Source organism: Oenanthe melanoleuca, chromosome 5 (assembly GCF_029582105.1).
Source record: "Oenanthe melanoleuca isolate GR-GAL-2019-014 chromosome 5, OMel1.0, whole genome shotgun sequence".
Classification (NCBI taxonomy): Eukaryota; Metazoa; Chordata; class Aves; order Passeriformes; family Muscicapidae; genus Oenanthe; species Oenanthe melanoleuca.
In genome coordinates, this window is record NC_079339.1 from 48,447,668 (window position 1) to 48,462,862 (window position 15,195).

Genomic DNA, 15,195 nt, shown 5'->3' on the forward strand with positions numbered 1-15,195 from the left:
AGTGAGGAACATTCCCATTTGCTTTCAAGTGGGAATGGGAAGACAACACAAACAAAACATTTCATTAACATATAGAGATGCAGCTTTATTTATTAAAAAAAAAATTGCCAAGACTGCCACCTACACTTAAGAAACTTTTCTATGAAAACTCACTGGCATGAGTAAAAAGAAAAAAAAAAAAAAATCTATGGGCATGAAACAGTCTTCAGTCACAGTTTGATTGCCAGGCGATTGACAAAATAATTTGTACCCGTCGATTTTCATGAAGGAAATTTTTACAATGGATTTGCCAAGCAGATTTTTAATTTTAATCAGTAATGAAAAAATGACAACATGGATCACAACAAGACATCAGCCGTTAAATGGGCTTTCGCGATTGCTGTCAGGACGACTCCATTAGACAGCCATACCTTTGTGGGCATCAATCACGCTCTTCAAACTCTTGTACATCTTCGAGATTTAATTAGACATTTAAGTTCTTTACTAGCAATTTGCAAAACTGTCACTTACTAAAAGTGCAAGACACCAAAAAAAAAATTTTTAAGAGCCGAGAGCGAGATTTCTTTTGAGCCCTGAGAGACAGTTTCTGTGATTCCTGGGGGCAGTTTTAAAGCCACCAGCTCGCGTGGCTGTGTAGGAGCGGTGCCTCCGAAGGCGGAGCGGAGCCGAGCCCGATCCCGGAGCGCATCTCAGCCCGGTCCCGGAGCGCAGCCCAGCCCGGTCCCGGAGCGCAGCCCAGCCCGGTCCCGGAGCGCAGCCGAGCCCGGTCCCGGAGCGGAGCCCAGCCCGGTCCCGGAGCGCAGCCCAGCCCGGTCCCGGAGCAGAGCGCAGCCCAGCCCGGTCCCGGAGCAGAGCGCAGCCCAGCCCGGTCCCGGAGCGGAGCCCAGCCCGGTCCCGGAGCGCAGCCCAGCCCGGTCCCGGAGCGCAGCCCAGCCCGGTCCCGGAGCGCTGCGGAGCCGAGCCCGGTCTCGGAGCGCAGCCGAGCCCGGTCCCGGAGCGCAGCCCAGCCCGGTCCCGGAGCGCAGCCCGGTCCCGGAGCGCAGCCCAGCCCGTTCCCGGAGCGCAGCCCAGCCCGGTCCTAGAGCGCTGCGGAGCCGAGCCCGGTCCCGAAGCGCATCCCAGCCCGGTCCCGGAGCGGAGCCCAGCCCGGTCCCGGAGCGCAGACCAGCCCGGTCCCGGAGCAGAGCGCATCCCAGCCCGGTCCCGGAGCGCATCCCAGCCCGGTCCCGGAGCGCAGCCCAGCCCGGTCCCGGAGCGCAGCCCAGCCCGGTCCCGCTGCCCGGGCACCGCGCTCCGTGCCGCCGCCGATCTGAGCCGCTCCGAGCCGCCGGCACTCCGGTGCCGACAAAACCCTCCTCAGCTTTCCGAGGAACTGCTGTGTCCGGCTGGGAAATGCGAGCGAACGGCGTTTTCCTGAGCCCTGTACAAAACCAGCCCCCCGAGATGTGCTCTGGGACACCGAACAGGGGCTGCCCCATGTGCAGATCCTTCCCCAAACTTCGGTGCCTTGGGGGAACCTGCTGCACAGTGACAGGCTTTTCTGTTTGTTCAGAGGTGCCAGGACATTTCTGAAACAAAAACGGAACTTCTTTAGTGCCTTTTTTAGTTTGTTAGGCTGGGATTTTTGTCCGCTTTTTGCCAAACAGGTCTGCACAGATTTTGTGATGGGGGGTGATCTTCTCCATGAGAAGAAAAAGCATTAGTTAAGAAAGTTTTAGGTTTTTGTTAATTATCCTCTCCTTCAGATTCCCAAAAGCAAAAGTTGTAGTCTCCTTTAAATGAGCTTTGGCATGCTACATAGCATTAGATCAATAAATATAAAAGGTGAATTGTGAAAATGCTGTTACTCATCAGTGAAAAATTTGCCCTAGGCAAAGATGTACAGTATAGAGTTATTTTCAGGCTAAAGTTTTTTTAATGGGATTTTTTTTTTCCTCTTTGGTGGTGAAACGAGGGGGCAGGGAAGATCAGTTTTCCTACAGATCTTCATCACAATGAGGGAGTGCATCAAACTTCAGCCATTTAGCACATAGTGCCTTTTATTAGTCACCGGTCTGAACTGATACAGGAACATTTTTGCATTTTGCAATTATGCCCTCACAAAGATTACCTGTTCTCACCTGCATAAACTCCTTGTTGCTTTACCGGGGGAGACAGATTACTCTATGTCTTATTATTCAGGCAAAATTAGCTCCTTGCATTCCCAAGCAACCACAATCATTGTCATGGCAATTTTCATGACTCTCCCGGGTAAATATAGTACCCGTTCACATCAGTGAGAGGGTGAGCTGTGGCAGGGTGACAAGATGGAGGCAGTCATATATTTAGGAGCATTAGGCTGGTGAATGAGGTGTCAGCCCTGCACAGAGGAGGGCAGCCTGGGCAGAGCCACTGCGGGCTGAGCTTCTACCCTTCATCCCGATCTTCATGTGCTGGGGTGCAGAGAACAGTGGGGAATTCAGGCTTGTGTGAGGCTCCCTCTGCCCCCCACAAGCTTCATGAAACACTCCTGCATCTGCAGCATCCCTGGGAACATCAGCAGCAGCAGAGGCAGGTTGACAGGCATCAGGAAAATCAAAGGAGACGTTTGAGCTCAGGGGGAGGAAGTCAGGGAGTTTCTCGAAGTGCTCAAGGGGACATGCCGCCCACACCAGTCATCCTGGCCAGAGGAGCAGCAAGCTAAGAGAGCAGGGAGGAGAAAAACAAGTCATCTCTCTCCCAGAAAATTAGCTGGAAAGAAGGTGCCAGGAGATTCTGCTCTGTGCTGCCTTACCTTGCAGCTGGCACAAACACATGCCTGGTCAGCAGGTAAGATATGACAAATCAAGGAAAATCAAGAGTATGTCACCTGCAGTAACTTTGCAGTTTTGTGGTTCCCACCAGTTTATCGTTCTATCATCAAATCCCTTCGATCAACCATCAGTACCTCTGCATTTCTGAGCTGGAGAGCACAGGGGTGGCATTTGCATCACGGACCTGCATTTGACACACATTCAACCAGACCTACCACAGAAATAATCGGCAGCATAGCAACAAAACACTGTAGCACTTTTCATCTTCCATGAGCTTCCAAACTTGATCGCTAATTACCTCAACATTGCAGCTATGAGTCAGGTGTCTGGTAATAATATCAACATAAATGACTTTTCAAATGAGACTCTGAAACTAACAAGAAACATGATGCCAGAGACCAGTGCTCAAGTACTAAACCCCAAAGTTTGACTTCATCTCACTACCAGTTTTATAAACTACTTTACTTAAGAAGATGCAGGCTTTGTAAATAAATATGTACATGCATATGTGTACATATAAGGTCTTTTCCTCCCTCCTTTTGGATGTACTTGCACAATGCTAACATATGCATTGTAAAATGTAGCATTCTTCATATTAAGACTCTGCTTTCTTCAAAAGCAGGGTCTTATTTCATAGGCTTTTTCCATTTTGGAGAGAGTGGCTGCAGGGTTGAGAGGACGAGGGGTGGGAAGGAGTGTGGCCATGCAGCTGGCATCAGCAGCCAGAGAGAGGACTGTGCTGCCCTGGGGCACTGCACAGCGCTGGCCCTGCTGCCCACTGCAGTGACCCGTGCTGAAAGGACACAGTGAATCCAGAATCACCTCCCACAGCAGCACATGATAATTAAACCACCCTAAGCCCTGATGCCTTCCAGCACTGCTACTTCAGGAGTGTGCTTGCTCCTCTCCCAAAACACTGCAGGCCCCTGCGCAGTATCTTCCTGACTAATAAACCTGTTGGTGGAAAAGACCAATGAGGTCACCTAGTCCATCCTTCCCCTTGGCAGCACCTTCAATTTCCTTATTTACGTGAAGCTTGAAAAAGGCTTCCACTGACTCCATGGGTGGTTCACCTCTGTGAGGCTTAGACAAAGTCCATGGAATTTGGCAGTAAAGCACGTTGATAAGAGGATGCAGACAGCAAAGCCTTTCCCTTTGATGCCAGGCCAACAGGTTGCAATGCAGAGGCCCCAGGAACACATCGTGAATCAAGCATTTATCGCTGGCCAGAGGCTTTGGAGAAGGGCTCCCAGCTGCCACAACCATCCTGCTGCTGGCCCCTCTGTCAGCCCCATGAGCCACCCAGGCAGGGAGCTGAGAGCCAGGGCAGCCTCCCTGTTCTCCCAAACTGATGAGCTGCCCAAGGCCTCTTCTTCCAGCCTGCAGAATTCACCAGCAGTTTACACTTTGGCTCTTCAGAATGCTGCATTCTGTCTTACCCTGGAGCATGAGTCAGAAATCTCCATCTGAGTGTATAGATTCCCCTTTATTCACATCCTGTCCTTCCAGCTTTGGACACCTCAACATTTCCCATGTCTTCAATGTTCTACAGCAGATTAGTTCAGCCAGCAATTAGGGAGACCTGAAGCAAGAAAAGGGAATAGCCTTTGCCAAAGATGTCCTTAAAACTTCACAATGTTGCATATAATCAAACTAAGAATCACTAATATCATTATACAAAAATGTTTGTGGTTTTCCTAAAGGAAAGAAGAGTAAGTTAACCTAGGGCCTAGGATAAAAGCTTGGTTTGTAAACTTCTCTCCTGGTTAGATATTTTTAATTTATTGAAAAAAAATAGCTTGATCCAAAAATAAGCCCCTGAAATAAAAATTGTCAATCTGATAAAGATTTTTTGATATCTTTTTTTTTCAGAGTATCTGACACAAAACTTATTGAAGATAACAGATTTTTTTCCACGGGTTTGGATGGACTTCATTCATGCAACTCTTATCTCCTCAGAACAGTTAAGACTGATATTTATACTGTTTTTATGCTAATTTTTTGATCTTCTAAAGTCAGGTTTTTAACTGATGATTTAGTAACATTCTAGTCCTTTCTGTGCATTTTTCCATTTACTAATGTCACAAAAATCTCATTCTTGTACTCTAGAAACTTTTAAGAAATGTGCATTAGCAGATGAGTTTTATACTTCTGAGTAATTAATATTAAAAATATAAAAGGATTGTATGTAGGCCAGTGTTTAGACTCCACTACATCCAGGAACACTAAAGTAATTCGATAGATCTAAAATTTGCAGTTTGACATCAAGCCACACTGGAGATTTTGGTTTGTAACTTCCATACATGAAGTGGATGAAAGTGGCTCTAAATACATTTTCTCAGCACATCTACAGATTAGATTTATTTCAGTGAAAGTCATGATCACATGATTGTTAATCCCATGTAAACTGTTCCAAGACAAACCTTGCTTCATTTTGGATATTGGTGATAAATCAAAGCTCAGCAGAGATGAGCTGAAATTTTATATTAGATGTATTGACATGTTTGGTTTTGTAGGTTAATTCAGCCTGTGAGAGAATGAGCAATAGTCACCCAACAGAATCCCACATCTCTAGATTAAAGATACTTTTGCAGTCAGTTAAGGCTCTCTGATTACTACCAACTAATTTCTAATGAGGTTGGGCTGTAATTTGCAGGTTTGCCTCAAGTCCAACTTCCTCCATCCTCAAAGCCAAGTGTTACATCAAATAAACCTCAAAATTCCCACTTAATTTTGACTTCCACTTAACTCCTTGACTATCTGCCACTGCTCACACCCATTCCCACAGCTATTATTTATACAAACACATAGACATACTTGCACTTCAGTAGTAGCATAAGGATCTTGTGCTGAAAAAGGTCTTTTTTCATGTAGAAAGGTTGCAGCACAATTCATCCTCTCCCACAGGTTCTCCTGAAGTTTCCATTTCTGTTAACCTAAAACCAGAAGAAAAAAAGTAAAATCATAACTTTGAAAAGGAATCCCTGAGGACTTTGCTAGAACTGCTAAAAATCCATGGCTTTGTGTTCAGGAAAACTCACATTATTAGGTTTCCTGAAGCTTCTGACAGTACCAGCAAAATACAGGTCCAGGTTCTTGGCAGATGTTGAACAGCAGGGTTATGCTGCTTTTCTAAGCCTCATCTGGCCCATTATGATTTCTATGCAACTTTTTTTGCATGTAAGTACCATACATATCCAGAAGCATTCAGCATGTTTTCTTTTCTATATTCTTTTTCTCTGGTTATCTGACTCGCTACCAAAACAAATAAACTAAAATAACCCTACACACATGTCTATTGTGTCGTATCCACAAAGGATTCTGTTATTACATATGCAGAAGCGGAACTTCTAGAAAATAAAACACGAAACAGTTTGAGTCTCTAAGGCCAATTACAACTACTCTGATTTAAAAGGATTATAGAGAAGCAGGCTCTGTGCAATAATTTCCAGTCTAATTACAATTTACAAAGAATCTTCATTGTTGTCAAAAATATTTAATGTGCCTTGGCATTTAGCAAATAATCTAATTCGTTTTTTGTTGTTTTTTTTTTTTTTTTTTTGGTCACACAACATGATCGCACACAATTCTCCAAGCTGTTTACAGTGAGCAAAATTATCCTTGCAGCTAGATGGCTAGATCCTTCTGAATTGGTAATCAAACATGATTGTGATTGCACTGAATTTTTAGTGCTGTCACAAGTGTATACTTACTAATCTCACAATGAGAATAGCTGCAAAACCCTAAGCTTTATGAATAAAATTCACCATAAGAGCGAGAGAGAGAGAATGACCAGTCTTTAGTAGGATTATTTGCTGTCTAATAGAGGTCAGAACCCCAATACAGTTTAACAATATAACAGGCATACACCTAAATGGATATGTCAGTTTTTACAGTATTAAATTATTTAGCAGTAATTACCCCAGCATGTGGATACCATAAATGTAGGTCTTATAAGTGTGAGAAAATAGTCTGCTTTGTTCATTCAAATTGATGGTTTGGAGGCCAGCTATAAAAGTACCAATGGTTGCCAGCATTCTATGTGGTGTGCAAAGAAGTGGATAGAGACTTTCCCTGATGAAGGACATTTTAAAATAAAGCTAATTGCAAAGGTATGTGAAAAATAGGAAGTGGGGAGCTCTGTCTATTCATGGGAGTGGAAAAGTGCAACTGAAGCACCACAGTGGGATTGAAGAGACATTCCTCTCGTCAGCCAGAGACACTAATTTTGGCTCCAGAAGATCCCATGCTGAGTAACAATCCATTCAATATTGGCTTTTCTTCTGAGTTTTCCAATACAGATGAGAGTTATTAAAATGAGTTTTAGAGGTGATAGGTTTGATGTGTTCATAGAAAATAAAAATGCTATCTACTGTTATGTAATATTCAACCTTGATTCAAAGACTAACAAAGAAAAGCTCCATTGACCAGATGCCAGCAACTAAGCCATCCATATTTCAAAGAATATGTATGATGCACAATTTGCATTTGCAGCAAAGTCCTTTGGATTCTGCAGCAAACTCGAAAAGCTACAACAGCTTCCTTCAGTATCTTCATGCTGACATTTTAATTAATTAAATATAAGTCTGAATTACACAGTTATTAAAGAGGCATCTGTCTTGTTTACTTTGACACTAGAGCTTCACCTTGAAGAATATGGGATGTACTTAGTCTTAACAAGATAAGCATTTTATGAGTTCTTTCTCTTAAAAAGACAAACAGTGATATAATGTGAATTCAGCTGATTCAACAAGATCCTGTATACAGTGATGGTATTTCAACATTCATCTCTACTAACAGCAGAGCTAACAGCATTTAGGAAGAATTTCAAATTTCATATTGCTCAGCAATTATTCCAGGTTGTCATCAGATTCAGGAAAACAGCACCACATAATTTTATACTCAACGTAATGGTCACCAACATGAAGTAGCCTTGTTATACTGTGTGATAAATTCCAGGTGTGTGAGTTAGAATTTCTATCCTTTGAAAAATGGGGGGGAAGTTGCTGTATTCTTTATTCAACTCTCCGTAGGCAAATGGGTGAAATTAGATATTTCACAGCAGACACAGAAATAAAAAAACCTCAGTTCAGTAGTTTTTTCATATCAGAGAAACTCTTATCTGACTCAGTATCAAGACACTTGGATATAGCACAAAACTTCTGCATACCAATTGTGTTGTGGATTCAAAATCATGCCAGAGAATCCTATAACCTACACAGATCCACTCAGATGAGGTACATTTGCCTATTTTTTAAAGAAATGATAAACACAAAATGGGTAGTAGGCATTTTGTTGTTGGCAAATGTATTTGCTTACTATCTATACCTCTTCCAGCTGTCAAGTATTTAGACAATCACTGCCCTCTCCTCATATTACAAAGTTGATTAAAGTGGCAGAGGCCAGATGCCCAGCTCACTCACAGATTCTTTAATTAGAGGGTCTCCTGAACCTCCAAACCACTTGAATGAAAAAAAAAGAGCAATTAACACTTTTCCATGGCTTCCTTCGTCCATCTGTCACTGCACAGGTGAAAAAAAAAAAAAAAAAAAAGAAAAAAGGATAATGGATCATTTCTTCAGAAAACACTGGACTCTTGAGTATACTCCTCCAGCCACTCCATCAAAAACATCCCTCCCTTCCCCTGCCAAAGATGAAAAGCCTCTAGGTTTTCAAATATGCTAAATGCACAGAACATCATCTAAGGGAGAAAAATCATGTGGAAGCTACACAGATGGGCACAACATGTCTTTAATCACCCCCGTTTCCATCAGGCAAGAAAGCCTCACAGAGCTTGGTTGGTTAGATGCAAGGGCTTGACATGTGAGGGCATCCACTTCCCACCCCCGTGCTGCCCCCCCAGCCATCCACAGTATCAAATGAGATCTGTTATCAGCCTTAGTTAGATCATAATGAAATAATTGAAGGACTCAGCTGAGGGTGACTGCAGTGTAGTGAGGTGAATTAATTTTCCCACCACAGCAGGGCATGTCAGATCTGGCCACGAGCAGGTCAAGCCATTATTTTTTGTGGGTGTGTGAAAGTGATTGACTGGATTTCTGCACTTCGGGAGCGTTTGTGGAAGAAAAACAAAGGTGCACCTCAGCCTTTAAGTGGCAGGCACAAAGGAAAGTAAAACAGCTCCCAAATTAACACAGAAAGAATATTTTTATTCAAGATTAAAAAGAAACTTCATGCAACTTCAGAAATTTCACCCAGCATCTGTAAAACAGGCATTTCAATCCCCTCCAGGGAAGATACACATATATTTTTTTAGGGTTATATTAAGTTTATGGCTAAAATGTTAGCAATATGCAACTTCTAATGATCAATATCACAGCTCCCACTCCCGTAAATGGGGCCTCTGCACTGAAGATAAAACATTCAGCGTGACTCAGAGAGGTATTTTGGATCCAAGTGCTTTGAAACATTGTACTGAAGGCCAGACAGCACATTATGTGCTCAGTAAAGCTAACCAAATGTCTATCATTTTTCCCCAGCTATTTAGGCTTACGGACAATTGTGATTTTCGAAATTTCCTGTGTTGTTATAGGCTAAAACAGAATTGCTGCTTTTGTGAATTTTGCTGAAAGCAAACAGCTTTGTATTTTAAAAGAGCTACTCATTTTAATCAGAATTCACGTAAAACCTAGAAAGGCAAGCTGCCTTGCAATCCTGATTTTTCTCTTAAGATGAACATACCTGAAAGTAAAATAAAATTTCCATGTTTTTCTCTGCACTTCCATTTCAAAATTTTACGTGGTGTTAGCTCAGCATTTACATTCACCAGCAATAAAAAGAAAAGTGAAGCTCTACTGCAGTACTATATTATTTGGTAAAGATTTTTAGTGGGTTTGTTTTAAATTTTAAAATCAGTAGTACTGAAAGGAGAAAACAGCCTGAGTGTACATTGTGTTGCATAATTTTTCCAAGAATGGTGTTGTGAAGAAATCATCTTACTGAAGCCATCCTTGGAATCTGCTTCAACTCAGAAATCCCCTGTCAATTTCCATTGTGGCCATGAAGAAGAAACACAATGTCTTGCCTCAAGAAATGGAAAATACTTATTGAAAAAGTTCACCAGTTCTTGCAAACTCCTAGTGATGATTTAAAAGACTAGTAGTTGGAGTCCAGAAGAATCTTATACAGGAATTAAATTAGGTAATTGAACAGTAAAACAGTATTTTAATGTAAAACACTCAGGGAGGAAGTCACTACTGAAAACCAGGATTCAGAAGATAACTGCACTATAAATAATTTGCTTTTCCCTCATCTTCTTGAATCTAGAGCTAATAAGGAACAGGGTATTCGTTACCTCCTGTGTTTGGATTGAGGGGACAGACACATTTTAAGAAGTGGCTTGGCTAATTCCTTTCTGTTTCATTTTTTTTTTCCATAGCATTTTGATAAGAAGATGAAGGAAGGCAGAAGTACTCAGATTTCTCTTCTAAAAAAATTAATGAGATGAAAAAAAAAAAAAAAAATCTGCAAACATCTATATAAACCCCAAGCTGTGCTTTCTTAATTAAGAAGAAGCTGAAATACCCCTAAAATACCCCTAACAATTATTCACCTATCTTTCTTTTTAGCAACTTTCCAGGTCCAGTCACATCAGGGGCTCCAGTGTAACCTCCTGACAAGCTGAGTGAGAACAAAGTGATTACTGAGCATCATGAGAATACAAAAACTAATACTACAGCACCTCAGCTGGAAAAAAAAAAAATAAAATTACATTCTTCTTGAGATACTAATACTAGCCTATACCAATATCTGCACTGCAGCAGGAGGCCCCAAAAACTCTTTTTCAAAGGAAAGAAAGGTGTTGCCACATTTTTACTCCTAGGCATGAAATCTTCATCATTAGAGACAGCATATATTAACAGCTCATAAGAATTTTATGTCAAACCACTTTTAGGAAGTATTCTTTCTCTGTAGTGCCTTTATTTTCTGATTGTTTTATGTATATGTATCTACATATTCATGGGTAGTGTGCATGCATATATGTATTTCTCTCCTGTGTCTCCTTGCTGATGAGCCTATTGCTCTCTCTCATTAAGCCCTGAGCTGTTACTCCCTGTCCCTCAAACACAGGAACCTCTCTGCTGGTGAGTACAGTTTGGGGACAGATGAAACCATCAAACTCTAGCTCCAGTACTGATAGGACTCTGTGGAAGATTTTGTGGACATCTGTGGTAGCCCAGGGACAGGAAGGGAAGGTTAGCATGCAGCCTTTTCTAGAGTGGGGAGGAATGAAAAGAACCCCAGCCCATATTAAAGTATTTTCTGGGCCTCGTGCATCAAATTTTCCCCAGGCAGCCCAAAACTGCCTGAGGAAGCAGAAAGTGGCCTTTTATTTGTTCTTTGTCCTGCCTTAAATATCTGTTTCAAACTCTGTTCCTCTGCTCTGTTTCTTGCTGCCTCCTGTCCATGCTGCCCATGAGATGGAAACCTCCTCTACCTCTGCAATCCGCTGACAAAGCACAATACAAAAAAGCTGTTCTCCAGGGTACACACCTGTGCTTATCACACCACCTTTATCCCCTCCCTCCTCCCTCCCACTGCCATCCTCTGATGTCTCATACACAGAATTTTGTTGGCCTGAGACTGTAAGCCCCTCCAGGCAGAGACCTTGTCTTTTTTGTGTGTTTGTAAGGTGCTGCTCCTCTCCCTGGAGTTCAGTCCTTCATTGCTCTTCTGTTTCTTTAGCAATGCAGAGCTTTGCTCCCTCTCTGACACAAAATCCTACTTCAAAAATGCATTCAAACTGTTGTGGGTCTTGAATCTCCAGTAGCAGCAAGGCAGAGTGTTCTATAAATGGCATGAGCGCTGATTGGTAATACCATGTGTTAATTGGCAATATCTGCCTTCAGCAGGCTCTGCAATGTGTTATATCATATTGACTAGTTACATACCCGTGGTAGTAGGTATTAACTGTTTGCAGGATAAATGTGTGCTCCTTTGAGGGAGGCATGTGAATTTAGTAGTTTTGTTTAATTAGCCTTTATGGCCTGTCAAAAGCTGGAGAGTGAAGAGAGCATCCATCGAATGTGACAGGCTGTCAAAACCAGGCACAGCAAGTATTGTCTCCCCCACTGGATAGTTTCTTCAGAAACATCCCCTTGAGAAAATCGTCTGAGCAGTATCAAACTCTTGGCAACCCTGACCTGATCCAGAGCTCACAAAAGGCAAAAGGAGTCTTCCCTAGACTTCATTGATTTTCAAGTCCATCACTGTTGCTCCTCTGGACTTAAGAGTTAGATGGGACATAGCTCCCTCAGAACTGCCCTTGTTGAGTAATGAGTGACAGACTTCAGCAGTATTCTCTAGGCTGTGGGGGGTTTGTTTTTGCCAAGCCAGAGGGGTCTTTCCCTGGCCCTGGAGCCATTTTCAGTACCCATATTCTGTACCCAGAATCCATCACCCAGCACACTTTTTTTTGCACTCCAGACCCCCAGCACTTCTCCTGCCTCCCCAGCCCTGCTCACTGCTGCTCCCATGGGCTTTGAATGGCTTTGCTCAGCAACTGCAAACGCTATTCCCAATCCTTGTGTGCTACCAAGGAAATCCCCCTGCCTACATGCTCAGGTCTGACCTGACATGTGCTGTCTGAAATCCCTCCATTGTCTCTTCTGTTTAAAGAGGCTCAGTTGGTTTTTCTTCAGAGCTGGCAAACCCACTGATTTTAATGAGATCTATTATTATCTTTGGATCAAAGGCTCACTTGATGGCACCTATTTGCACCTTTCACCATAACAGTAATTTAAAGGTGACCACAGGCATCTTCTGTTTACTCCTCAACAGTACCTTATCTTTTTTCCTCCCAGATTGGAGAGGTCTGCGGGCACATACTTGACCAAGAATGAACCTGGTGTGTGTCTTCACTGTCAACAAAGGTGTAGGAGGGGGAAAAGGGAACCTCAGTGTTACAATCCACACTGTTTCCTGACAAATTCAGATGGAATAAATGCTTTCATTTTCATCCTTTTGTAAGCAGCACTGTAATATTTTCACTAACACAGCTGACTTCACCTAGATGGCATCCAATAAAAACTAGAGCATCCAGTTTACCACAATGGTATAGGGATATATCTCTCCCACGTTTTTTACCTTGCCTAAGCCCCTGTTACTGGAAGGAATTACTGGTTTCACTGGGCTGGTCTATTCCACTTTAGGAAAGTCAACGTCATCCTTTCTTCTCTCATTCTGTATATACTCCTGGTGCAGCTGCTTTAACCGGTGGATTTATAAGAAAATAGAACTTTATTTGAACAGCCAAAGTCTTAATTTGGGCTATTTCTGAGATAAAAGATGGTCCAGAAACCTAGTCATTTTAATAAACAACCAAATTTTACTCTACACGGGACTGAGATGATAATCAGTTGATTACATCTGAGAGCAATATTTAATTTATAATAGTTGTATCACAGACTAGACTTTCCAGGCTGTCCAGTTGATGCACAGGAGGATGCCAGGTCTGTGGCATGTCATTTTTCAGAATGGGTTCCTGATAAGAAGTGCTGTATGTTAAAAGCCATTAGACATAGTAACACCTTCTTCTGTCTTCCTAATATCCACTAAGCCAGGTGCAGAGGCACATGGCTGAACCTAACATACTTAGCAAAGCATTGACATTGCATATTGCCATCATTTATTACAGGACTGCAAAAGACAAAATAAGGAAAATGAAACACTTGCACAATCTCCAAGAGCAATGGTTTCACTCAGTCTGTTTGCATGACCTATAAAGAAATTCCACGTAACTATTCTTGTCAATCATGTTCAAATAGCTCAGCCCTGCCCTTTCTGTGTCACTCTTCCTTCTCTCCATTGTGCTCACAATCACTGCTGCCACCCTATTAAAGCAAAACATTCAACCACAAATTGTTAATTTCTGCTGCTATACACACTGTCTTTTTTATTTCGTAAAACTACCGTGTATCTCGTTTATTTTTTATAATCGGTTCCAATTAAATATCACTAATTCAGTCTTAACATCTCATTTTTTACTTAACTTCAAAGGCAGTGAAGCAACTTATACACAAAATTAATTATGTCTATTATCATTCAAAGAAATCCACTTAATTCTGTCAAGCCTGGCAAATGATATAAAAATGTTGGTTTGATAATATTAACATCAACAACTTAAACTGTATTTAAACTGGGAAGGAAGAAAATAGAAATAATTAATTGCTCATCACAAATCTGCCCAATATGGAATGCCATGTGCTACTGTTTGTCTAATAAATTAGTTTGCTTTCTCTGCACTATTTTTTGTGAGGTATCTAAGTAGTTAAAGGAGTACTTTGAGAAACAAACAATCAGGTTAACGAGGAAAGTGACTAAAAGTTAATAAAGCCAAAGCCAAAATGCTGAAGGAGATACAGAAGGTTTGAAATGCTGTCCTATGTGAGCAGCACTAGAAAGTGTTCACCTTTTCCTTTCTGTTCTTCTGTTTGTATCCTTGTCCCTGATGTGAGAAAACTTAAGATGAAAAACAAAGGAGAGGAATGTGGACAATCACATCGATTTATGTGTTAAAATCTGTGAAGGGAAGGCTGAAATGCAGGCAATCTCAGGTTTCCAGTGTGACAGACACTGGGATGAGTTTTCTGGGGCCCTGCATGGGCAGCAGGTATGTCTGAGCAGACATGCCCTTTACATCACCCCAGTGCCAAAGTGGAGGGGAGCAGCTCCTAGCAGCAGCACTCCTGCTTGCTCCAACCATCCAGAGCCCTGGCAGCCCAAGGGTGCCACAGATGTCTGCATGGGTGGGTGTCACAGCAATCTAAACAGACAGACCAGAAATGAATTTCACCACCAGAGATTAGCCAGCAAATTAAACTCAGCCTCGCTGTGGGAAAAGCACAGCAATGGGAAGTGCCTTCACCCTGCCCCTGAGAGCTGCTCCTGCCCACTGTGCCTATCCAACACCAGCTTCCTCAGCCCCAGTGAGCCCAAGACAGGGGATGTCAGATGTTATGGCCAAGCAGAAGCCAGGAGGAGAGGAGGCACTGCCAGTGTGGCCCCTAGAGAAGGGATGAAAACTCACTGAAAGGCAGGGTCTGCAAAAGCCTCCCACAAAGCAGAGAGCCAGATCCACCACAAGTGAAGTTCATTACTCTGTTTACCTAGAGAGAGCAATATTGACTTATACAAAGAGATGGTCCAAAGTCCCACATTTATTCCCAGGGCACAGTCTCACTTCAGTGTTAATACTGCCCCTAAAATAAGCACTTCACAGTAAGTGTTTGCAGAGTGAGGTTCTACTTACCTGTTTTCTGACACCAGAAAATTCCCCTCTTGATTTGCCAGTCCACCTTCTCACACATTTTTCTCACTTCGTTTCTTAGGCCATGCTAACCAGGTGCATACCACGACCAGACCTGGCTTCCAGGGGGATCTT

The 15,195-nt window shown here is 42.6% G+C and overlaps 1 protein-coding gene across 1 annotated transcript; it reads right to left on the minus strand.

Annotated features, from left to right (window-relative positions):
- Nucleotides 1-689: 689 nt before the first annotated feature.
- Nucleotides 690-14,906, minus strand: LOC130254101 (uncharacterized). The gene is made up of 3 exons (XM_056493325.1): nucleotides 14,842-14,906; nucleotides 5,610-5,728; nucleotides 690-1,568 (listed from the first exon to the last, which is right to left on the minus strand). Exons 2-3 carry the CDS (start codon nucleotides 5,685-5,687, stop codon nucleotides 690-692), a joined length of 957 nt encoding a protein of 318 aa, XP_056349300.1. The 5' UTR covers nucleotides 5,688-5,728; nucleotides 14,842-14,906.
- Between the last annotated feature and the right edge of the window lie 289 nt (nucleotides 14,907-15,195).